The following is a 25,752-nucleotide window of genomic DNA, read 5'->3' as shown; positions in this document are numbered from 1 at the left end:
GCTAAGACCATTTGAACATGGAAACTAGTCAGAACCTCTAATTGTTGTCATGCTGTCCTTACAGTGCTACAAGTAATTGTAAAAGCCCACGTCAAACTCATGATAATAATAGTGGCTAAGCACTAATTAGGATGGCTATAATTTTAAAAAAAAGAGAGAGAGAAAGAAAATAATAAATGTTGGCATTGCTGGTGGGAATGTAAAATGGTACAGCCACAGTGGAAAACAGTCTGATGGTTTCTCAAAAGATTAAACATAGAACTACCATATGACGCAGGAATTTCGTTTGTAGGTATATATCCAAAAGAATTAAAAGCAGGGAATTCCCTGGCGGTCCAGTGGTTAGGACTCCACACTTCCACTGTAGGGGGCGCAGGTTCGATCCCTGGTCGGGGAGCTGAGATCCTGCATGCCATGCAGCGCAGCCAAAAACAAACAAAAAACAAAGTTATAAAAGAATTAAAAGCAGGCATTCAAATAGATACATGTACATGCATGTCATGGCAACCCAAGTGGCCAATGATAGATGAATAGCTAAGCAAAATGTAGTATATACATACAATGGAATATTATTCAGCTTTAAAAAGGAATGAAGTTTTGATATATGATACAATATGGATGGACCTTGAAAACATTCTGATTACTGAAGTAAGCCAGACACAGAAGACAAATGTATGAGGTACCTAGATAGCCAAATTCATGGAGACAGAGAGTAGAATACCAGGGGCTGGGAGGAGATGGAAAGGAGGAGTTATTGTTTGATAGGTACACAGTTTCTGTTGAGGGTGATGGAAAAGTTTTGGGTATAGATAGTGGTGATGGTTACCCAACTTTGTGAATGCATTTAATGCCACTGAATTGTATACTTATGAATGGTAAAAATTATAAATATTTTGTATATTTTACCACAGTAAAAAAATAATGGCTAAGCACTATTCAAAGTGCTTTACGGGTTTTAGTTCATTTAGTGAATAATGCGGCTGGTGAGTCAAAGGAAAGAGAATAGGTGTTACTTCCATTTCTCCTCTGGCTGCTGATCTTGAGCCTAGAATCTCTTACATAAGTACCATTTATTGGTTACAGGATGTATCTATGTTAATGATTTGTTAGAATGTGAATTGTCATCTGTTTGAACTCCGGAATATTTCACCTGTGAGATCCAGTTGAGGTTTACTCTGTAGGAGAAAAAGGAGTTTTCTGTGTAGGACAAAGCACTGAGTGTTATGATGCAAACGAACCCATATATGTATAGTGTCCTCATCTCCCCCCGTCCCCCGTCCCAGAACTATACTGGGAATGACTTGAAATATTGTTGATCTAGAGCAGTGGTTCTCAATGTGTAGTCTCCAGACCAGAAACATGGGCGTGCCCTCGGAGCTCGTTAAAAGCGCACATATTCAAGTGCATCCCAGACCTACTGAATCAGAAACTCTAGAGGTGAGGTCCAACAATATGCATTTTAACAAGTCTCCAAATGCACGTTCAAGTTTGAGAACTAGTAGTCCAGAGAATAACTAGGGTGCTGTTGTGCTTGTCGGGAAACCATCTAGAAGTGAGTTTAGACACTTAGGCTCACTTCAGAAAGGGAAGGCCTGGATTTACTAATTGGCTGTGGAACTCTAGGTATTAGAGCTAGTCTGAACTGGATGAAACCTGCAGGAATCATCTGATTCTGTACTAGAACTGTGCTGTTCCAAGGGAGAGGAACTGTAAGGCAAGGTTCTCAAAGACTAGCATTTACCTTGATTTCTCTGATCCAAAGAAAGAGCAGAGGGCTTCTCTGGTGGCGCAGTGGTTAAGAATCCGCCTGCCAATGCAGGGGACACGGGTGTGAGCCCTGGTCCGGGAAAATCCCACATGCTGTGGAGCAACTAAGCCCGTGTGCCACAACTACTGAGCCTGCACTCTAGAGCCCGCGAGTCACAACTACTGAGCCCACGTGCCACAACTACTGAAGCCCGTGCGCCTAGAGCCCGTGCTCTGCAACAAGAGAAGCTGCCTCAATGAGAAGCCCATGCACCGCAATGAAGAGTAGCCCCCACTCACTGCAACTAGAGAAAGCCTGCGCGCAGCAACGAAGACCCAACACAGCCAAAAAATAAATAAAATAAATAAGTAAATAAATAAATAATAACAAAGAGCAGAGCCCTTATCTACTTGAGAAATAGAAATGGAACCAGGATGTCTGCAAAACAAGGCATTGAGACACTTGATGTCCACTGCTGATGGCATTACCTAGAGAGATGCTTGGCTTCCAAGGGAGTATTGAATGAAAGAAGACACAGGCTGTTCTGACTCAGCCAAGAAAACCTGCCAGCTTTGACAAGGCCAGTCCATAGGAAAGCTCGTGTTACTCCAATGTCAGTTGCCCTTAGAATCTGGACCTAGGAGTTACCAGATTTTACTGTCTGAGTCCTGCCTGGGAGCTGAGCCCAGTTCTGTTCAGAGTTGAAAATGGGGCACTGCAGTGAGGACAGCCAGATTGTAGGCAGCTTTTCCAGGCTTCATTCTTTGTAGGTTTGCAAATGGCCTCTGAGGTACAGTAAGCTGATCTACTTGTACTATTTTATGAGCATGAATAGGTTTGTCCTTTAGTTTATCTGAGAGGCCTTCTTGGATTTGGAAGTATTGATGCAGTGAGTTTGAGATGGCTGAGGTCTGAAATGACTGATGTTGCCTAATTGCAATTTCCCAGCCAGCTGTATGCCTTTGAGGGAGTAATGAAGCTCTAGGTCATGGTCCCAGTTTCCTGAATGTGTGACACTCAGGATTCGGTCACCTGAGGCATAAGTTGGGCTTGGCCTCAGGAAGAAAACAGGAGGGCCAGTTAAATTTGGGGTCGATTAGCAACAGCAGGTCTAATCTGCAGGCCAGGGCCAGATTAGCCTCAGGTCTGACGTGCTGAATCCTAAAGTGTTGGACTAGAAGTCCTCAAGTCACTCCTGTCAGATCCATTTGACATTGGCAAAATTGAGCTTGACGTGTGGGAGAGGGAGAGGAGAGGGGAAGGGAGGGAAAGAGGGAGATGAAGATGGAGGGGAGGAGGTATGGGGGGTGGTGTGTTAGTTATTAGGGAGCAAAGCAGGTGAGAGGTAGCTTCATTGTGTGGAGTGGGAGGGAATATAGAACCAGGAAAGAAGGAACTAGCTACTATGTTTTCAAAGCATCTCACCATTCTCATCTTTTCCTGGACTGATTCTGATTTGCCAGTGACCTTCTTAAAGTTTAGCATCAGAACTGAAGACAGTATTACAAATGAAGTCTGATAGGCCCCTTGTTTTGGGCACCGTGCTTCTGTAAGGTGCTCCAAATTCAAAATAATTTTTGGCAGTTTTAGTAAACTGTTGACTCATAGATTCAAGTCAGCTAAGATTCCTAAGTCTTTTCTTTTTCTTTTTTTTTTTTGTGGTACGCAGGGCTCGCACTGTCGTGGCCTCTCCCGTTGCGGAGCACAGGCTCCAGATGCGCAGGCTTAGCGGCCATGGCTCACGGGCCTAGCCGCTCCATGGCATGTGGGATCTTCCCAGACCGGGGCACGAACCTGTGTCCCCTGCATCGGCAGGCGGACTCTCAACCGCTGCGCCACCAGGGAAGCCCCCTAAGTCTTTTCTTATGTGCTTCTGTTAAATTTCATCTGGTGCCTCTACAATTGATTTTCTTGCACTTATCCTTAAATATCATTTTGTTAGATTTAATGTTCATTACAATTTGTTGAGCTTTATGAGCCAAAAACTTTACAAATATTATGTTTTCTCCCCTCTTACACCAATTCTATGGGGGTATTACTCCCATTTTAAAGGTGTAGACATTAAGGCTCAAAGAAGTAACTTGCTTGCATTCTAAACAATAAGTGTTAGAACCTGATATTCAAACCCTTGTCTGTCTGACTCCAAAGCCTCGCCTTTGAGTACCATTCTAGCCCATTGTTCTGTCCTGTTTTGATCTTTTAGATCTGTGTTCTCTTTTACAATATATTTGTTCTCTTAGTTTATCTCTCCTCTTACATTGTCATCGTGACCCAGTGCCCTTATCTAAGTCATTTATAGCAATGGGACCAGGCCAGGGATGGATGCAGAGCAAATCAAGGGAAAGAGTGTGAGCTTTAGAGTCAGACTTGGTTTTGGAATCTTGGTTGTATCATCACGAGTAGTGTGAGTTGGCAAGGTCCTTAACTTGTCTCGGCCTCCATTTCTTCATATATAAAATGCCTTAATACCTGCTGTTGGAAAGATTGAATAAAACATGGATGCAGAGTGCTTGACTTATGGCCTGGCAAGCATACTGTAGGCTCTCAATAAACATTAGTCTATTTGTCTCCCTCCTTTCAGGGAATTCCTTTAAAATCTTTTTTTTTTTTTTTTTTTAATATTCTTTGGGTATGTTTGTGTATTGTTTCCCGCAGGGTATCGTCTGCCCCACTGTGGCAGCACACTTGGCTATAGGAAGGAGTGGTTAAGAACTGTACCATAAATTTCTCTGTGATTATGAGTAAGTAGCTTAATCTCTTTCTGCCTTAGTTTCATCATATATAAAATGTACGTAATACTAGTACCTACCATAAAGAATTGTTATGAGGATTAAATAACTTAATATATGTGAAATCCTTGGAACAGTGCCTGGCAGATCGTGCTGTTTATAATCTTTGCTACTGTGAATATCTGCAAATTACAGATAATAATGCCTACTTTGTAGGGTTATTATGAGAATTAAATGAGGTAAGTAGTCAGCTGCTTGACATTTTGACTGGCCAATATACAAATTAATAGAAGGATATCTTATTGTCCACAAAGATGCCATGAAATGCTCATCAAATGCCTTGCTGAAAGTAGGTCTGTTCTGTGTTTCAGTGATTTTCAAACTTCATCATGCACAGGAATCATCTGGGATCTTGTTAACATGCAGATTCTGATTAAACAGGTTTGTGATGAGGCCTGTGGTCTGCATTTCTGACTTCCTAGGTTGATGCCACTGCTACTGTAAAGTAAGACTGCTGAAGTAAGACTTCACTTTGAGTAGCACTGCTGTATATATAGTACATTCCTTTACTTTTCAGTCTAATGTATTCTTTCTTGAAAGACTTGTTTTCAGTAAATCACTTCTGGTGATCAGTATTCCCCTTCCTAAAAGCTCAAAACCCACTTTTTTTTGTTTGTTTGTTTTTGGGTTTTTTTTGGCCACGCCACTCAGCTTGCGGGACCTTAGTTTCCCGACCAGGGATCGAACCTGGGCCCTGGAAGTGAAAGTGCTGACCCCTAACCACTGGACCGCCGGGGAATTCCCTCAAAACCCGCCTTTTTAAAAAAAGAATCTATTGGCCAGGGCTAGGTGTATATGTATGTGAAAGAAAGATCAGTTGTGCAGTTTGCCAAGAATTGATGTCAAAATTGTCAGGGACTGGGAACTTTTGTAGCCCTCGGTAGATGCCCCCTCTTGAAGTTAGGACTATGTTTGCTCATTCTCAGGCTTTGACACCTTTCTTGTCTTTTAAGTTCTATAGCAGATGTTCATCAGGTTCCTATGGAGTTCCCAGGATTGTCAGGTTTTGTAGGTCTGGAGGCTTGAACCGATTTGGAATAATTATGGGCTCTATTATTTTGAACTTCAGCTCTTGCTTTCCACAAGGCTTGTTCTTCCCCTCTTCAGGTTGAAGGTTGTACTTTTTTTTTTTTTTTTTGCGGTACGCGGGCCCCCCACTGTTGTGGCCTCTCCCGTTGTGGAGCACAGGCTCCGGACGCGCAGGCTCAGCGGCCATGGCTCACGGGCCCAGCCGCTCCGCGGCACGTGGGATCTTCCCGGACCGGGTCATGAACCCGTGTCCCCTGCATCGGCAGGCAGTCTCTCAACCACTGCGCCACCAGGGAAGCCCGAAGGTTGTACTTTTTGATAGAGAAATAAAAGAAGCAGGAGTTGATCTAGACAGTTCTCACAAAGCTCTTTTTGTTATCTTTAGTTTACAGGCCTTGGCTCATTCTGGGCTGTGACTTTCCCAGCACTTTTCCTTTAGGTCAGAACCACCACTCTATTATTATTATTATTTTTTTTACTGTGCCCTCTTCCTTTATACATATGTGTGTTTGTGGGAGTGCTTTTAACATCTGTACTCCTTGGAGAATGCTATGCAACCATACTACTGGTTTCTTTAGCTTGTTATTTTAAATTTGAATTGGCAGGAAGGGGGTGGGATGAACTGAGAGATTGGGATTGACATATATACACTAATATGTATAAAATAGATAACTAATAAGAGCCTGCTGTCTAGCACAGGGAACTCTACTCCACTTCAGTGTACAGTAGAAACTGACACAACATTGTAAAACAACTATACCCCAATTAAAAAAAAAGCAATAGGTTATATCATATCCAATTTAAGTGTAAGCCAGATTGCTCCCACCCTCCAAAAAGAAAAAAAAATAAATTTGAATTGGTATAATTCATAATTAATTGCACAATTTATTGTCAGAATCTTGCTTTTGAGGATTTCTTTAAAAAAATACCAACAACTGCCTTCTCTTTAGAGTTTTAGATTATGAGATTTACTTTTGTGAAATCTACATTTTGAAAGCAATATAAAGCACAATGGATAAAAATGTGAGCTTTCTAGAGTCAGAAAACCTGGATTCTGAGTCAGGTTCCACCAATTTTTTTGTTTGGGGGCCTTGGGCATGTTACTTAACAGTTGGAAATCTTAGTTTTCTCAACTGTAATATGGGGATAATGAGAGTATCCACCTCCTAGGGCCACTGAGAGGACTTGACCATCCCTGTAAAACTAAGTGTCTGGCGGTTAGAGCTCAATACCCAATAAATATTTTCTGTTGTTAATAGCTAATTTTGTTAACGGTCTGGTGTTATTTACTGATGTGTAGTAAGGTTTACATAATGCCTTCCCAGATAGCCAGTTATTGGATCCTGTGAAGTAGGCGGGTATTATCCTTTTTTGGTTGAGGAAATTATGGGGTGAAAAATTTTGACTGACTTGAGGGCACATAGCTGTGGCAGAATTAGGTCTTTAATACAGGATTGCTGGTGCCACATCTAGGACTTGCTCTCTTTACTGCAGCCTTCTGACAGCACTCAGCTGTTGGCTATCAACCTTTTTTCTCTCTTTTTTTTTCCTTTTTTATTGAAGTATAATTGACATACAATATTATATTATTTTCAGGGGTACAGCACAGTGATTTGACATTTATATATATTACAAAAACTGAGGAACAGCCAGATGGAAGAGATGCATAGGGCAAGGTATGTGGGAAGGGGTGCAGAACTTCCATGTCCTCTCCAGGCCCAGGTGCGCCACTCTCCCCAGATCTCTGTGTGTTCACCAACCCAGAAGCTCCTTGGTTATCACACTTTCAAAGATTACATGGTTACTTTCTCTTTGAGACCCTTTCAGTTTTTCAACTAGTTTATGTTCTTGATCTGAATTAAGGCCAGTATAGTAGTTCCCCCATCCTTTTATTTTTTTAGATTATATATTTACTTATTTAATTTATTTTTGACTGCATCAGGTCTTAGTTGAGGCATGCAGGATCTTCGTTGAGGCATGCAGGATTTTTCGTTGCGTTGCGTGGGCTTCTCTCTAGTTGTGGCGTGCAGGTTTTCTCTTCTATAGTTGTAATGTGCAAGCTCCAGGGCACGTGGGCTCTGTACTTGCGGCGCGGGTTCCAGAGTGCGTGGGCTCTGTAGTTTGCGGCATGCAGGCTCTCTAGTTGAGGCGTGCGAGCTCAGTAGTTGTGGTGCGCAGGCTTTAGTTGCCCTGCGGCATATGGGATCTTAGTTCCCTGACCAGGGATCGAACCCACTTGCCCCTCATTGTAAGACAGATTTTTTACCACTGGACCACCAGGGAAGTCCCCCCTCATCCTTTTAGAATGAAACTGTCAGCAAGATTTTATTAGATTTTCAGTCCCTACCCCCTTTTAAGATAAATTTGATATCCAACTAATGATGAGGTACCTGAAGTTTCCTATCTCTAACATCATCATTACCAGGCCAATTTGGGGATCTGAACCAAGAAACTAATCTATATTCTCCATTATCGAGCAGGCTGAAGTGTACTCCAGCAGCTGTATCATGTCCATTACTCTCTTTTATCCTCATTCAGAAATTCTTTAGTGTGGTTTATAGATTTCTACTGGGAATATCATTTTGAGACACACTGCCGTCCCACTTCCCCCTTTAAGATTTGAATGAGATTTGCCCATCATTGGCATACGGCATTCACAAATTCATTAAACTCAGATTTTTGTGGATAGGGACCATGTCTTATTTACTTCATAAAAGTCATGAACTTTAACTGATTTTGGATATCTCTATTATAGATGTCTTTTTAAAAAAAATAATAAACTTCCTTTATTCCTTTGCTTTTTCTCTTTCCTTCAGTCCTTTTTATTTTATCTTATTTATTTATTTTTTGGCTGTGCTGTGTGGCTTGCAGGATCTTAGTTCCCCAACCAGGGATCGAACCCGTCTGTGCCCCCTGCAATGGAAGTGCAGAGACCTAATCATTGGACCACCAGGGAATTCCCTAGATGTCTTCAGTTAAGATATTGGCAACTTAATTTTCAGATATTTTCTTTTGTGGCTTAATAGTTACCTCTCCCATTGCTTTTCTTATGTCATTCCTGATGTTCTTTCCCAGTTTTATCTGGGAATTTTTCTCTCTTTATTTTCAATTTTAAGCTCTCATAATCAGATTGGCAAGTATTCAGACAAACATGTTCTTCCTACTCCCTGTCAACAACACTCTTTTAGCAGGCTGAGAGCCCATCATCATTCGTATATTTACTCATCAGTATGGAGCCATATGCTGTGCTTGGTGCTGAGTATGCATTTGTGAGCATGGAAGACTTGGCCCTTGCACCTCTCTAAACTTACAGGCTAATGGGAGCAGGTAGACAATAACATAAGCTTTTATAACACTGTGTGCCTGGGTGGAAGACAGTAAAAACTTCCGAATGAAGAAGTGGGATTTAGACTGATCTAAAGGGCGAATAGGAGTAAGCCAGGGTTGGGAGGAAGGGAAGGAGAAGAATGTTCCAGCAGGATCTGGAAGGTCAACTCCAATTTATTGACAGTCATAAACATTCCTCCTTTCTTTCTGAAGTCTCAGCCATCAATTGGAAGCAGAGAGAAAAATTGTTACTAAAGGCCTCCCCCACCCCTAGGTTCTCCAAATCCTTTTAGATTTTTTTTCCCTAGAAAGACTTTCCAGGGTTCTTCTGGTTGTGTGGTTCACCCCCTTATTAACCAGCTGGAATGGGTAGCAGCTGGCAAGCTGCCTTTGGGTTCTTCCTTATAGGGAGTGACCAATTATGCACCCTCCCCCCGCCACTCCCCCCAACCCCTGTCTCCTTCTGGGAAGCTGGATGACTTTGCACTTGCTGATGGTGAGGAGCTTCCTGTTTATTCTCCAGATTTCTGTTTTTTTCTATGTTTCTATTCTGTGTTATATTCTTCTGCCCCTCAGCCTCTTGACATGAATTTTCTCCTGTGACAATTTAGAAATGTTTACTTCCTTATTTTCTTGTTGAATTATTTCCTCCATTGTCTCTGGGAGTTCTTCATCCTCTTTGATAACCTTTGTCTGGAGAGTGGTATTTAAGCCTGAGAATAGAGATGCCAGCTTATGTTTAGTAAACATGCTGTTGGCAAAAAACCTCCAGCAGGAAAGCGAGTGTGGCACAGTTGCCCCACTGCAAGGGCCTTGGAGCATCCCCTGTTTAGTGCTAAAGCTCCTAAAAGCAGCTATAATCCTTTACCCCTTTGTAGAGCTCCCTAACTCATTATCTTTGGTCTTGATAGGAAGACTATAGAGTATCAACAGACTCATCATTTGGTGGCATAGTTTAAAGTACCCCGCCACCCCCGTCACGTGGCTTGTGGGATCTTAGTTCCCCGACCAGGGATTGAACCTGGGCCCCAGCAGTGAAAGCACTGAGTCCTAACCACTGGACTGCCAAGGAATTCCCTAAAGTACTTTTTTAAACATTATGTTCAGATGTCCTTATTATATATATATTTTAGTTAAAGACTATATAAAATTGGTACATTTTATTTTGGGGGTGGATAATATAGTCACATGATTTAAACTTAAAAAGGTACAGAGGAGAATTTGGTAAATATTCTCCTTCTTGCCATGTCTCTCAGCCACCTAGTTCTCTGAGGCAACCAACGTTACCAGTTTCTTGTATATCCTTCCAGAGTAATTTTGTGCATAGACAAAGACACGACTTAGTATATATGTCATAATATATATGTCAGATAACATATCTGCTGATGAGATGAATGATGTGTATCCTGTATTTCTCAAGGCCACTTAGTGAGTGGGAAGACTGGAATTTGAAAAGTTTTGAATTCAAACCTCAAAACCTCAGCTATGCCATTTATTAGTTGAGTGACCTTGGGCAGTTTGCTTAGACTCTGTATGCTTTGATTTCTTTATGTGGTTAATAATGCTCAGTGTGCCAAGGCTGTTGAGTATGATGTATGTACAGTTCTTCCTCTGGTGCATGTCAAAATGCTTCACAAATGGTTGCTACCTTTGCTGTTTCTTGCTGGACCACACTCTTTGGCCTGTGTGAACTGGGAGGGGCAAAGTCTTGCTCTAAAAAATGAATGGATTGAATTGCCTTTACTGTAATATGTGATCAATGCTCTCTACTTATGAAGGGAACCATGAGCCAAGGGAGATAGAAATAGCACTTTGAAAAGAATAGAACATTTTTTGCTCCCCAGGTATTGGAGAACAGCTGTTCCTGGTCTGGGGTCTTCACACTTGGCTGGTGGAGTGCTGATAAACCCTAGGACTTCACTTCCCCTGGTAGGAAGTTATTAACACTGAGGAGCTTTTCATGTTTAATGGCTGAATTAGCTCCGGCCCTTCAGTATTGCTTGAAGCTTTGGACTCTTATGGGAAGCTTCACTTGGTCAGTCCTATTTTGGGTTTCCTGCTATTCAGTTCCCATTGTTATGTTAATCCTTTGATAGCAGTTAGCTTTCATTCTTTTTGGTTCTTGCACAATGCTTGATGTAATAGATGGAAGAGTCTCGAATTTCAGAACCAGTCCCATGTGGTTTCATCAGGAGGATGGTGTTAAGCCTTCCTTCATGGTTATCTGGACTCAGCATTCTTTTAAAAATTATTATTTATTCTTTTTTATTTTTGGGTGCTTTGGGTTTTCCTTGCTGCGCGCGGGCTATTCTCTGGTTGTAGCCGGTAGAGGCAACTCTTCCTTGAGGTGCAACTCTTCCTTGAGGGCTTCTCATTGTGGCGGCTTCTCTTGTTGTGGAGCACAGGCTCTAGGCGCGCGGGCTTCAGTAGTTGTGGCACGTGGGCTCAGTAGTTGTGGTTTGTAGGCTCTAGAGCACAGGCTCAGTAGTTGTGGTGCATGGGCCCAGTTGTTCCACAGTAAGTGGGATCTTCCCGGACTAGGGATTGAACCTGTGTCCCCTGCATTGGCAGGCGGATTCTTAACCACTGCGCCACCAGGGAAGGTCCCTAGTTTGCTCATTTTTAAACAAAGTCATAATGGGTGTTGAATTTTATTCAGTGCATTTTCAGCATCTGTTGAGACGGTTATATACGTTTTCTTCTTTAGTATCTGGTAATATAGAAAATTGTGTTGGTAGATGTCCCTAGGTTAAACTGTCTTTTCATTCCTAGGATAAGCCCTCTTTGGTTATGATGTATTTGTCCTCTGTTAAACTACTCTTTCTACAACATCAGAGTTATCTGGACGATGAAGGTTTAATAGAATATGGCATAAAAACCATCTGAGCCTGTAGGTATTTTTTTGTGTGTGTGTGTAGGGGATATTTGACAACTCTTGTTTTTTCATTCACATTTCTTTGATGCTCAGTGGTCACTAGTACTTCTAAAAGTGAATCTTAAAAGTTCCTTGGTTTTTCCTCCTCTGCCCTCTAAATGTTAATGTTCTTTAGAGTTCTGTTGTTCATTATTCATTCATACATATTTATTAGATATTATTAGAGATATTTATTAATGCCAGGCACAGTGCTAGGAACTTCCCTCCCTGCTGCTAGATTTTTTCCTTCTTGTCTGGCTTCCCCACTGCTGGCAGAGTCATTTTTAGCTGGAAGAGGAAGACTAAATGTATTTCATACCTTCTCTTAAAAATCTCTGTTAAGGGACTTCCCTGGTGGTGCAGTGGTTAAGAATCTGCCTGCCAGTGCAGGGGACATGGGTTTGAGCCCTGGTCCGGGAAGATCCCACATGCCGCGGAGCATCTAAGCCCGTGTGCCACAACTACTGAGCCCACACGCTGCACTACTGAAGCCTACGTGCCTAGAGCCTGTGCTCCGCAACAAAGGGATGCCACCGCAATGAGAAGACCCTGTACCGCAACGAAGAGTAGCCCCTGCTCGTTGCAACTAGAGAAAGCCCGCGTGCAGAAACGAAGACCCAACACAGCCAGAAAAAAAAAAAAAGTCTCTGTTGAGTCCTTCATGTGTATAGGATCATGGGCCTTTCCTGTGTGGCTCAGCCTCCATGTCAGCTCATATCCCACCATTCTCTGTCATATACACTGGACACACTGGCTACACTGTATCCCCCAGTAATCCCTGTTCTTTCATGACTCTGCCTTTACACATTTTGTTTTCTCTAAAGAGAATTCTTGTCTCTTCCTGGCAAATTTCTATTCATCCTTCAAGGCACTCTTTTAAAAAGATTTGTTGTTGGCCAGAACATGCTGAGCGGAGTGTGCGGCCGGCTCGCCTCAGCGCTGTGGGGGACACGTACACAGCCATCTGCGGTCGCCCAGAGGTATCTGCACATGTTGTCCACAGACAAGAGCGAGAGGACAAGGAAACCTCCCCGCGCCTTCGACCCAGCGCTGCTGGAGTTCCTGGTGTGCCCGCTCTCCAAGAAGCTGCTCAGATATGAAGCATCGACAAATGAATTGATTAACGAAGAGTTAGGAATAGCCTATCCAATTATTGATGGGATTCCTAATATGATACCACAGGCAGCCAGGATGACACATCAAAATAAGAAGCAAGAAGAAATGGAGCAGCATTAGATCATACTTAAAAATAACAACACACACAACTAAATTTTCTAAATACCATCCACCTTTTAAAAAGTCGGAGTGACGGGTAATAAGTGGAGGAAAAGAATGTTTCTGTCTCTTCCTGCATTGACTGTCCTTATTCCATTGGTCTCTTTAGCAGGACTGTTATACTCGTCCTCTGTGGAAGAAAACTTCCCACAGGGCTGCACTAGCACAACCAGCCTGTGCTTTTACAGTCTGCTCTTGCCGATTACCATACCCGTTTATGTGTTCTTCCACCTTTGCACTTGGATGGGTATTAAACTCTTCAGGCATAATTAATACAACCAGAGCCAAGATGGTGTATCCTCGTGATATGCTTGAGTGTCTGTCTCTGAAAGCCCAACTACATGGAAATACTGGACACCCACTTAATTTGCACGAAAGATGCTTTGCCTGGCTTCTGTCAGAGGTTTAGGACTAGGGGAGGCTTAAGCTGCAGAGGCTTCTTTATTGTACTTTGGTCTTCCCTTGTTTTTTGAAGGTTCTCATTTATACCTGGGGTATCAGAAGAAACATTTCAACAAAGTGTCTTGTTGGAAGTTAATAGCCCCAGACATCATCTGATGGCTTTATTTCTTATCCCATTCATAATTAAAAGTTACTAATTTGAAATTTTATATGTTTATTTTACATTCAAAGTCTGGTAAAGTCACATGTTAAGGATGACTGAAGTAATTCTAGAGGAGCTCTGTTGGAGTAGTTGTAGAGAAATGCATTTGAACTAATGTGGTATAAAACTGTAATAAAATGGAAATTTCATGTATGTGCCAAAAAAAAAAAGATTTGTTTTTAATTCTCGTAGAGAGTTTGAATCCCATAGTACTCTGTTCATAGATCTGTCTTAGAACTTATCAAATTATATGATGCTGATCCATTTATACATGTCTCCATGTTTAAATGACTGTAACCTGCTCAGAATGGGTCTTTCTCTCTCTAAATTATGTCTCCTCAACAGCTACTGTACTGCTTAGCATAGAGTAGGCCCTCAGCAAATACTTGTGAATGCTTGACTGACTACATGAGTGGATGCCTGAAAGAGCTCTGCTGTGCTCTTGCCTTGAAGGGGGATACTACTGCTACTAGTCATGGAAGGTTGCCAGAGAGGAAACAAGTCTCTGCACTAAAACAATGTCTACTTGAATAGTCCCTCTTTCTTCTTCCCTTCCCCCAAGATGCGTGTGTGTGTGTGTGAGGGGGGTGTGTGTGGTTGTGTGGACATAAACTTAGAAAAGTATATATCTATTAGTATTTTTCTGTTGACTTTAACTTTTAAATTATTATTTTTTTTAATTAATTAATTTATTTTTGGCTGTGTTAGGTTTTCGTTGCTGTTCGCGGGCTTTCTGTAGTTGCGGCAAGCGGGGGCTACTCTTCATTGCGATGCGTGGGCTTCTCATTGCAGTGGCTTCTCTTGTTGCGGAGCACGGGCTCTAGGTGTGCCAGCTTCAGTAGTTGTGACTCGTGGGCTCTAGAGCGCAGGCTCAGTAGTTGTGGCGCATTGGCTTAGTTGCTCTGCGGCATGTGGGATCTTCCCAGACCAGGGCTCGAACCTGTGTTCCCTGCACTGGCAGGCGGATTCTTAACCACTGCGCCACCAGGGAAGTCCACTTTTAAATGATTAAAACATGAAAACAGCTGTAGGGTGATGGGATTTTTGGTTGACCTTTTCCTTTTTTTTTTTTAATTAAACAAACATTTTAAAATATAGTAATAAGTCAATAAGGGAACTGAACCAGATTCAGGATTGAAATAATGCAGTCTTTTTTAAAAAAACATTTATTTATTTATTTGGCTGCGTCGGGTCTTAGTTGCAGCATGTGGGATCTTCATTGCAGCATGCAGGATGTTTCGTTGTGACACATGGTCTTCTCTCTAGTTGTGGCGCGTGGGCTCAGTACTTGCAGTGCGTGGGCTTAGTTGCCCCAAGGCATGTGGGATCTTAGTTCCCCGACCAAGGATCGAACCCACATCCCCTGCATGGGAAGGTGGATTCTTAATCACTGGACCACCAGGGAAGTCCTGAAATAATGCAGTCTTCCATGAAGATATCAAAGCCATATTTTTCACCTCAACCTCCAACATTTCATGTAGGTTAAGGATGTCCCTCAAGCATCTCTAAGCCCTCCGTCCCCCAGCTTCTAACTCATGGTGTTCTGCATGGTGACCTGTGTAGGACCACCAATGCTTATACACAGTGGACCACCTTAGACTCTCAGGAGGCCTGGCCCAGCCTGCAGAGACTGACGGCAGCCCACCCTCAGCCGTTCAGTCCTGGAGGCACCCGCTGGCTGACCGCTTCCTTTTTTTTTTTTTTTTTTGACAGATTTTCTTACATTATTTCATAACAGAAGTTATGAAATAAAATCAGAAAGTTTTTCTTAAAACTTTTTCCTTCCAAGATGCAGTAAAACCCTATTTAAGAAAGCACTGGGGACTTCCCTGGTGGCGCAGTGGTTAAGAATCCACCTGCCAATGCAGGGGACATGAGTTCGAGCCCTGGTCTGGAAAGATCCCACACGTCGAAGAGCAACTAAGTCCGTGTGCCATGACTACTGAGCCTGTGCTCTAGAGCCTGCAAGCCACAACTACTGAAGCCCACACGCCTAGAGCCCATGTGCCATGACTACTGAGGCTGCGCTCTAGAGCCTGCAAGCCACAACTACTGAAGCCCACACACCTAGAGCCTGTGCTCTGCAACAAGAGAAGCCACTGCAATGAGAAGCCTGTGCACCTCAACGAAGAGTAGCCCCTGCTCGCCGCAACTAGAGAAAGCCCACGCGCAGCAACGAAGACCCAATGTGGCCAAAAATAAATAAATTAAATAATTAATTAAAAAAAGAAAGCACTGGCTCTTACATGTAAGGCTTACATATGTTGGGTTCTATTATCAATGAAACATTAATTCATTTAAACCTCAACGTTCCTATGAGCAGGGTACTCATCACTTTTAACAGATAAGGAAACAGCACAGAGCTAGTAAGTTGTAGAGCTGGGATCGAGCAGAGTGGTTACTCCAGCAGTTAGAAGTGCTGAATTTAATATTGCTCCACCTCTAGCTTCATTTAAAGTTTGGGTGCCCAAACAGCACCACTGTTATAGTGATTTGAATTAGTAGCAGAGTTACTAAGGTTTAAGGGTGGCAGTCTTGGGGGAGAATACTTTGCTAGGGACTCAGCACTTCAAAATTGATTTGTCAAATTTACTCCCAAACCTTCCCCTCCCCTTTTTTCTGACTACAAAAGTAACGCATGTTTATTGTAAGGAAAAACTGGGGAAATACAGGAAAACACCAAGATTTCAGAGTGTTCATCTTAACACTTAGTGGTGGTAATAACTACTGCAAACATTTTCATATTTTTATGTATTCAGACTTTAAGAAATGAAAATGAGATTCTGTTGTTACCTATTTGTTAATGATCTGTGTTAATGTTTAATGAGCATTTTTTCATCTTAATGTTACATTCTGTGTACTACCATTGTTTCACCAATTCATATTTTGAGGTGATTTGTACTGTTTTGTTAATTATCCTTATTGATGAAAATGTTCACAGATCTAGGTTATTTTTCTGGGAGTGGAATTGCGGGGTCAAAGAATATGCTGTTTTTTATAGTCTTTTAGTGACTGCTTGAGTGCCTTTGCTGAACCCTCACCAACACTAGGTAGTAGCATTGAGCGGGGTGGAAGGGAACCTTGGCTGGTTTTGGTTACATTTCCATGATTACTAATGAGGTTGAATATTTTCTGTAACTTTATTGGCCAGTTGAGTTTCTTTGAAGAATTGCTTATCCATCCTTTACTTGTTATTAATTATTCAAGTATTTTTGCTGAGTGCCAAGCACTGTTGTAAACCTCAGATATAAGGCAATAAAATAATAATAAAAGAAAAAGAAAGCAAGCACTGGCTCTTTTATTTATTTTAGGCTGCATCGGGTCTTAGTTGTGGCACGCGGAATCTTCTTTGAGGCACCCGCGTGCCTTTTTTCGTTGTGGTGCTTGGGCTCTTCGTTGTGGTGCGTGGACTTCTCTCTAGTTGTGGCCTGTAGTTCTCTAGTTGTGGCCCACAGGTTCCAGAGCATGAGGGCTCTGTAATTTGCAGCATGTGGGCTCTAGTTGAGGCACGCGAGTTCAGTAGTTGTGATATGTGGGCTTTAGTTGTCCCCCTGGTGTATGGGATCTTAGTTCCCTATCCAGGGATCGAACCCGTGTCCCCTGCATTGGAAGGCGGATTCTTTACCACTGGACCACCAGGAAAGTCCCAGCACTGGCTCTTTTTTTTTTTTATTTTATTTATTTTATTTTTGGCTGCGTTGGATCTTTGTTGCTGTGTATGGGCTTTCTCCAGTTGCGGCGATCGGGGGCTACTCTTTGTTGCGGTGTGCGGGCTTCTCATTGTGGTGGCTTCTCTTGTTGAGGAGCATGGGCTCTAGGCACGCAGGCTCAGTAGTTGTGGCGCACGGGCTTAGTTGCTCTGTGGCATGTGGGATCTTCCCAGACCAGGGCTTGAACCCATGTCCCCTCCATTGGCAGGCGGATTCTTAACCACTGCACCTCCAGGAAAGCCCCTGGCTCTTTTTAAAATTAATTAATTAATTAAAAAATAATTTTATTTTTGGCTGTGTTGGGTCTTCATTGCTGCACACAGGCTTTCTCTAGTAGTGGGGAGCGGGGGCTACTCTTCATTGCAGTGCGCGGGCTTCTCATCGTGGTGGCTTCTCTTGTTGCAGAGCATGGGTTCTAGGCACGCGGGCTTCAGTAGTTGCGGCACATGCAGGCTCTGTAGTTGTGGCTCGCAGGCTCCAGAGCTCAGGCTCAGTAGTTGTGGCACACGGGCTTAGTTGCTCCGCAGCATGTGAGATTCTCCTGGACCAGGGATTGAACCTGTGTCCCCTGCATTGGCAGGCAGATTCTTAACCACTGCAACCACCAGGGAAGTCCCAAGAGCGTAGTTTTTAGGTTGAAAATTCAGCAAACTTCACCTTGCTGCCTTATAGCAAGCTAGTGTACTTTAGCTCAGATTCTGTTTCCTGGCAGATTGATGTGGACTAAAGGGATTACTAGACATTACAAGAAAATTCACAATGAAGGAAAGGTGGGAAAACAGGCATAAGAGGAAGGTAATTTACTAATGCATCTGTCACTGAAATTAATGGGGAAATGGCATATTTGCTGAAATACGGAGGTAACCTCACATTTGTTAAAAGGCAGACACTGAGTCTTATATTGAATCACTTTCCTTATTTAGGTATTCAGTGCAGGGTGACTGATTGCATTTTTTGCATGGTGTTTGTCCTGAGCAAAATTGTTCCTGTATTATGATGAGAAATACTCTCAAGTCAGTTTGATGCTGTTAAAAAGGATTAGTGCTCAGGATGGCAGTGTTAATCTCCAGAGCTGCCAGTGTAGGGACAAAAGCATTGAGAGTTGGGAGCAAGGGTATAAATACTTCTTTTTGTTTGTTTGTTTGTTTTTACATCTTTATTGGAGTATAATTGCTTTACGATGGTGTGTTAGTTTCTGCTTTATAACAAAGTGAATCAGTTATACGTATACATATGTTCCCATATCTCTTCCCTCTTGCATCTCCCTCCCTCCCACCCTGCCTATCCCACCCCTCCAGGCGGTCACAAAGCACCAAGCTGATCTCCCTGTGCTATGGGGTATAAATACTTCTGGACCTAGCTTTTCCTATGTTGCCACAGAGCCCTGAATGAGGATAAGTTGATCCTTTAGAGACTTTTGTATTACAGTTTAACACATATTGGAAGTTTCTAATTTAAATTTATGCTTTTGGATAAAATGGATTAGAGAGATTGAATTGCTACAGGCTAAAGAGAAACAACAAAGGTCACTTGATTTTGAGGAACTCTCTGTTGAAAGAAGTTTTAGTGTGAAATGACTGGAGTTAAGAAAAAAAGAGAATGGGCTTCCCTGGTGGCGCAGTGGTTAAGAATCCACCTACCAATGCAGGGGACATGGGTTCGAGCCCTGGCCCAGGAAGATCCCACATGCTGTGGAGCAACAAAGCCTGTGCGCCACAACTACTGAGCCTGTGCTCTAGAGCGCGCGAGCCACAACTACTGAAGCCTGTGCGCCTAGAGCCCGTGCTCTGCAACAAGAGAAGCCACTGCAATGAGAAGCCCACGCACCTCAACAAAGAGTAGCCACCTCTCGCTGCAACTAGAGAAAGCCCGCGAACAGCAACGAAGACCCAATGCAGCCAAAAATAAATAAATTAAAAAAAAAAAAAGAAGAAAGAATGAACATCCATTCAGAGACTGCCTACCAAGTGCCAGGTAGTGTGGTGAATGCTTCTTATCTGTTGTCTTGTTCAAGCCTTATCTTTTCATGAAGAAATAGAGGCTCAGAGAGGTTAAGTGACTTGCCCAGATCATACAGGAGTGAGTGAGAGGATGGGTTCTTTCTGACTCCCAAACCCACTACACTGCTAGACTTGTTTCTTGGTGGTTAGATGGCTGACATCCCAGGACTTTATTTCAAGAATAGGTTTCACTCTTGCCCACATTGTCTTGGAATACAGAATTTTAGGTACTAACTGTGGAACCAAGGGTGCCAGCTCATTCTTCTGGACCTTTTGGGTTGCTGGCCCCTTGCCTAGAGTTCATCTGAAAATTATAGCTGCTCTTGGGAGCTTAATATAACATGAAGATTATGTTGTTGGTTTTATTCTCTCCTATACCATACAACACCAGTAGATAGTGTCCAGGGTGTAATCACTTAACTGACAGATTTCTCAGCCATTTTATAGTGGTTCTCTGGTTTCTTAGTCAAGAAACTTGTTTTTATCAATTTAAACATGATTGTGGGAGAAGTATGTAATTACAGTAAGCTTTGACTATGCTGTAACAAATCTTACCCATACCTAACAAGCTGGTTGAGGAGGGTTGTAAGTGATAATGTTAGTTTTTCTGTACATCAGTTCGGACCTTTTCCCAAAGGAAGACCAAAGCTGTTTGAACTGTGACCACGCCTTTGTTGCCAGGTGTGAACAACTTGTGATTACTCATAAGCCTAGATAGCTTCAAATTATTCACCTTGATCTGAAGTATTTTGTAAGCTGTGACTTAACCATTTGGCTCATTCTTTCTTTCACCAGGAAATACACTGAATATTAATTTCAGGAATTTCAGTGATCCCTTCTGAAGAGTGTATCGCTCATTAAAATATCTGGGGCTTGTTTTTCTGGTAACAAACAGAACCACAAATTGGTCTGTACTTCGTGGCTGTGCCAAACCCTTGTGTAGACGGAGGGAGAGACCTGATGAACTGTTTAGAGAGGGGCTGTGGAAGATGAGACCATCTTTCTAGCTTGTCTAAGAGGCTCATCTCTTTGACCAGAGGAATGGGCATGCAGGAGAGAGAGAATGAGGCTGAACATAGCAGGCGATGTATGAGTGTATTTGTATCCGTAAATATCACATCACTGTTTATAGTACACTGGACTCTCTTCATGCAAGGCCTAGTCCTGCCAAATCTGGAGGAATTGTTCCCATGCTTAAAGCCAAGAACAACATCCTGACCAGCGGGGGACAGAGGTCAGCTCAAGGCAGCAGCTCTTGGGAGCTACAGGACATTAAGAACCTTGAAGGAACTGAGTTTAATGAGAAGGAAGCCAATATGTACCTGGAAGGAAGTGTGTGAAACCTGTGTGACTCTTGTTGGGGTGTGGCTTATTTATGAGAAATGAAAAATCATCTTAATAGTTGGATTTCATATCACCTCCTGGTCATTTAACTATATTTCCCCCTCCCACCTGCATATTGTTTTGTCTTTTGATTGTTTTTATTAGAAAAAGGGGAAAAAGATATTCTGTTATTCTGGTGTTTTACTCTACAGGCAGCTTCAGAGATGCCCAGGAGAGAGCTGGCTTGAGAAGATGATATGTTAATTAAACAAATAGCCTTTACAAAATCTCCTAGGACCTTCCGGACTTGCCACACTTTTGTTTCTGGGATCTTTCTGTGCCGGCTTCTTTTCCCTTCCGTCTTTCCTCATTCTGATGCTGGCCACTCACCCCACAGAGGCAACTCCAACTGTTTTCTGGTGGAGCATTCTAAGTTTGTCCTGTTGTCTTCTCTGGGACTCATTTCTCTGGTCTGACTGTAACTGGTTCTGGGCCAAAGTGATCGTCTGAAAGCTTTTCTTCATAGCCTTTATTTCTTGGCTCTCTTTATGCACTTTGCCTGATTAGTTTTGCTGGTTCTCTCCTTTTCCAGTTGATGTGAGGTATGTTGCCTCAGTTGGAGGGTTCTAAAGCTCAGGTGCAGCCCCAGGCCTCTTAGATTTTACCCTGGTTTGTAAAGTGCCTTTATCCTTTCCTAGAAATTGGGGGAATGAATCAGGTGCTCTGTTATATGAGGTACTGCTGACCCTCCTGGGATTCTAGTTTGCTAGTTATTTAAACACGTATGTAGCAATTTGGATTGTATTTGCAAGGTAGGACTTGTTGCCAAGACTCTGAAGTAGGTCATTCCTGTTACCCTTTCTCCCCTGTTTTTTTTTTTTTTTTTTTTTTGGCCACACCATGTGGCATGTGGAACTTCCCAGACCAGGGATCAAACCCATGCCCCCTGCAGTGGAAGCGTGGAGTCTTAACCAGTGGACCACCGGGGAAGTCCTCTCCCCTGTTTTTGAATTGAAAAATTAGAGACTGGGACTTCCCTGGTGGTTCAGTGGGTAAGACTCCCTGCTCCCAATACAGGGGGCCTGGGTTCAATCCCTGGTCGGGGAACTAGATCCCGCATGCATGCCACAACTAAGAGTTCGCATGCCACAACTAAGAGTTCATGTGCTGCAACTGAGAAGCCCCCATGCCACAACTAAAAAAATATCCCACATACCGCAACGAAAAAAGATCCCGTGTACTGCAACTAAGACCCGGTGCAGCCAAAATAAATAAACAAATATTTTTAAAAAGTAAAGAAATATTAGAGACCACGGTCACATAGTAGGTTGATCTTACACCTCTTGAAACATTTTTTTGTATTCCTTATATGTAGCACAGATATTAACAAATAGTTAAATACACAATAGTTTATTTTTTAAAAAATATTTATTTATTTTGGCTGCGCCGGATCTTCATTGCGACAGGCGGGATCTTCATTGCGGCATGTGGACTCTTAGTTGTGGCATGCACATGGGATCTAGTTCTCTGACCAGGGATCGAACCCAGGCCCTCTGCATTGGGAACGCAGAGTCCTACTGACTGGACCACCAGGGAAGTCCCCACAATAGTTTAATAAATACATCTTAACTGAGGGGTTGGTTGGTTGATCAATTAAATTTCAGAATTCTCATCAAGTTGATCACATTTTGGACCAATAAGTGAGAAACGTTTCTGATTGGAAGGGAAAAAATAACCATGCAGAAAACGTTTAGCAATTTAGAAAATGCATGCAAAAAAATCCTATTCTAAAATGAAGAAACAGAAGGGTGGTTTGGTTAGAGCGGAGGCTGGTTAAAATGTAAGGAGAAATAGGGTGAGAGAGTATAAAAGAGCATGGATTAATCAAGAGATAGGAATAATTATGGAAATAGGCATCTTATCAGCTTGGGATTAAACAGTAAAAATGAAAATTCCCACTCTTCCCCCAGTAGTAGGTTCTCTACCCTCACACCCCTCTCCCAAACCACTATCCAGAGGAGCCGTTAATGACCCTCTGGGCACTGGTGTCCAGTTTTGGGGGCTGCCATATGAAGCACAAAGAGGTCCTGTGGGGTCAGTCAGTGCAAAGAGCAGTTGGCCTTTACATTTGTTAAATTCTTCTAATCATTTTGCTGCTCTCAACAGTATTGCTAATTTCAGAACTAAAACCATTTTCTGATTGTTTTACTTTGTGTGACTGGCTCACGGGACCAAAACAGCAGCTGAGACTGCTATACTACACTGTGCGTTAGGCAATAACTCTTCAGAGGGCCCATCCACTTTTTTTTTAGCCTTAAAAAAAAAACAACAACAAAAAACAAACTCTGCTGTGTTTTTTTTTTTTTTTTTTGCTTTGGGGCCAGTAATTTGCATCATATTTGGGAGCCTTGATCTTCCCCTCATTATATTTCTTCATACATTCCTGTGCTAAGCCCTGCTCTCTGGACCTGGCTCTGGCTTCTGGCCTCATTGAGTTGTATGAAATTTAACAATTTCTGGTTTCAGATCTGTTTCCAACTTTTGTTTTCCCTGTTCCGTCTAGTAAACTTTGGGTTCAAACTTGCTTGGGGAAAGTTTATTTTTTTTCTTGCTTATTTTTTTGTTTCTGTAAATATATTCTCTAATAACTATCTTTACTTTCTTTGTCAAACAGGCCACCAAGCAGTTTCTTGAAGAGATTAACAAGTGGACAGTTCAGTACAACGTTTCCCCCCTCTCTTGGAATGTGGCCGTCAAGTTCCTCATGGCCCGGAAGTTTGATGTGCTCCGTGCCATAGAGTTGTTTCACTCCTACAGAGTATGTACCTCAGGGATGGACCTGCCATGTGGCACCTGGGTTCTCTATGTTGCTGTTGTTTCTGCCACAGTCTACACAAACAGTGGTTCTCCCCACTCCCATTAAAAAAAAAGTGGATCGGTATCTAAGAGCCCTACCTTGGAGTGAGAAAATCCTTCTGAAGATACTTAGAAGCTCCCTAAATAAATTTAAAAAAAAAAAAAAAAAGGAGACTGAGATAAGAGGCACTAGGATTAATTTAAGAGTTTAAAACTAAAGCTCACTTACACCCATTTTGTGGGTCATCTTGTTCAATATTCATTCATTTATTCAACAGATATTTTGTATATCTACTATGTTCCCAGTACAGAGATTACTATTTAGAAAGAGAGTAAGTAAACAATTATAGAAATGTTATGATACGACAGTGCTGGGTTCTGTGGAAAGCACATTTAATTAAGAGGGTCAAGGAAGCTTTCCTGAAGGAAATGACTTCTAAATTAAGAGTAGAAGAATGAGTAGGAATCAGACAGTAGGGGAGTATGGCAGAGAGAACAGCAAGTTCAGATGCCTAGTGGCAGGAGACAAATTGAGCTGATCAGAAATGCTGAGTGCGAGAAGGGGGCATGGCAAGAGATTGAGCAGCAGGTAAACAAGGCCAGATCAGAGAGTATCTGCTTTTTCTTAAGGGCAGAGAAATTCACTGAAGGTATAAACAACAGAATGCCTTGATCAGATTTGCTTTCTGAAAGATTATTTTCACTGTGATTTAGAGGATGGACCAGAAGGGCTATACTGGAGACAGACCAATTATAAGGCTGTTGTACTTACTAGGAGAGAGATGATTGTGGTGTCATTAAATGTAGTGTCAGGGAGATAGAGAAAAAGTGGTCAGATTCTAGAAGTAAAATTGATAGGACAGAGTTGCTTATTAAATTAGTGTGAGGCAAGGGAAGTGGAGAATTCCAGGTCTCTGACTTGGGTGGCAGGGTGGTAAATGGTGGTGGCATTCACTAATTAAGAGACACTGAATGGGTACAGGTACGTGGAGAGAGTAGGTCATGAGTTCAGTTTGGCCGTGTTAAGGTTGAAGTGCCAATGGGATATCCAAATAGACATGTCCTCTAAGCAGTTGGGATGTGAGTCTAGGGTTGGGAAAAGAAGGCTGGACTGGAAGTAGTGATTTCAGAGTGACCAAAGTAGAATATTGGAGGTGAATATTGGAGCCATGAGAATGGGTGAGGTCATCCTGGGAGAGTGTGAGGAATAGGGAGATGTGTAGGGCAGAACTTCATTTCAGACCTTTTGCTTTCTTTGGTCCAGTGTTGTTTTTTAAAGTTAAGTTTGAATGCTTTATGTAAGGCATGCACTCTCCTGTGATTCCAGCACTCATACTGTCTTCACTTGCTGCCTTGCCTCTGAAGGCGTTTGAATTTGATTTTAGGGATGAATTGGGGAAGAATATAAACAAAGACCTAGTTTGTTTTATTCACCAGAGTGTTCTTAGCACTTAGCTGAGTGCCTGGCACATAATAGTTGCTCAACAAATACTGACAGAATGAATGAATGAGTCAGTGAGTGAAATGAGTGAACAAATGAATGAAAAAAAGCCCACAAGAGACTTAGAAGGAGTAGCTGAAGAAATAGAAAAACCAAGAGAGTATTTTTTTTTTTTTTAGTCAAAAATAGAGAATGTCTCAGGAAAAAGAGAATGTGAGTAGTCACCCTTGTCATGTAGAAGGAGGACTGAAAATGCCCATTGGATTGAGCAGGAGCTCTGGATGGTATAGTTAGTTTGGGAGGAAACGAGAGTGCAGTGGAATGAGTGTGAGGGAACTGAGGATGAGTTTAAAGAATCTGGCTGTGAAGATGAATTAAAATGAGCTCATGGTAGCTGTTGTTGGAGAGTATATTGAGGGGAGGGATGGCTCCTATTTAAGACAGGAGAGGCCTAAGCCTGGAGGATGTGTTAGGATATCTGTTTCCAGACAGTTTGGGGTGCATATTTTAATATCAGTGCTGCTGCATGTTTAAGAGCTTTGACCTTGCACTGTAATGATTGATATATAGTGGTTGGTCTTCAGGGTTAGGATTCTCACTGATTCAAAGAAAAAACCTAAGCCCGAAGGGGCTGATAAGCTGGCATTGGACAAGAATTCTGACAACACTCAGTTGGCCTAGAGGGGGGTTACAAAGGAATTCATGATTCAGTAAGCTGATTTCCAAAATCCCTTATC

General features: G+C 42.4%; 3 protein-coding genes across 3 annotated transcripts in view; all 3 read left to right on the top strand.

Annotated features, from left to right (window-relative positions):
* Window positions 1-25,752, top strand: part of PTPN9 (protein tyrosine phosphatase non-receptor type 9) — a 79,889-nt gene that overhangs the window by 11,233 nt on the left and 42,904 nt on the right. The window contains exon 2 of the mRNA XM_082648711.1: window positions 23,393-23,536. Coding sequence (XP_082504837.1) covers window positions 23,393-23,536 — 144 coding nt within the window. The remainder of the gene's footprint in view (window positions 1-23,392; window positions 23,537-25,752) is intronic.
* LOC309819029 (protein preY, mitochondrial-like) lies at window positions 12,710-13,050 on the top strand (the record flags this gene model as incomplete). Its single annotated transcript, XM_082649096.1, has 1 exon — window positions 12,710-13,050. The coding sequence occupies one exon, from the start codon at window positions 12,710-12,712 to the stop codon at window positions 13,040-13,042; it is 333 nt and encodes a 110-aa protein (XP_082505222.1). The 3' UTR covers window positions 13,043-13,050.
* On the top strand, window positions 13,139-13,431 carry LOC309817873 (phosphatidylinositol N-acetylglucosaminyltransferase subunit Y-like; the record flags this gene model as incomplete). Its single annotated transcript, XM_082647058.1, has 1 exon — window positions 13,139-13,431. The coding sequence occupies one exon, from the start codon at window positions 13,139-13,141 to the stop codon at window positions 13,352-13,354; it is 216 nt and encodes a 71-aa protein (XP_082503184.1). The 3' UTR covers window positions 13,355-13,431.

The sequence above is a fragment of the Grampus griseus genome (genome assembly GCF_964374135.1).
Source record: "Grampus griseus genome assembly, chromosome: 2".
NCBI classification, from domain to species: domain Eukaryota; kingdom Metazoa; phylum Chordata; class Mammalia; order Artiodactyla; family Delphinidae; genus Grampus; species Grampus griseus.
The sequence above is the reverse complement of the archived record's forward strand: the minus strand, read 5'-3'. Positions and strand labels throughout refer to the sequence as shown.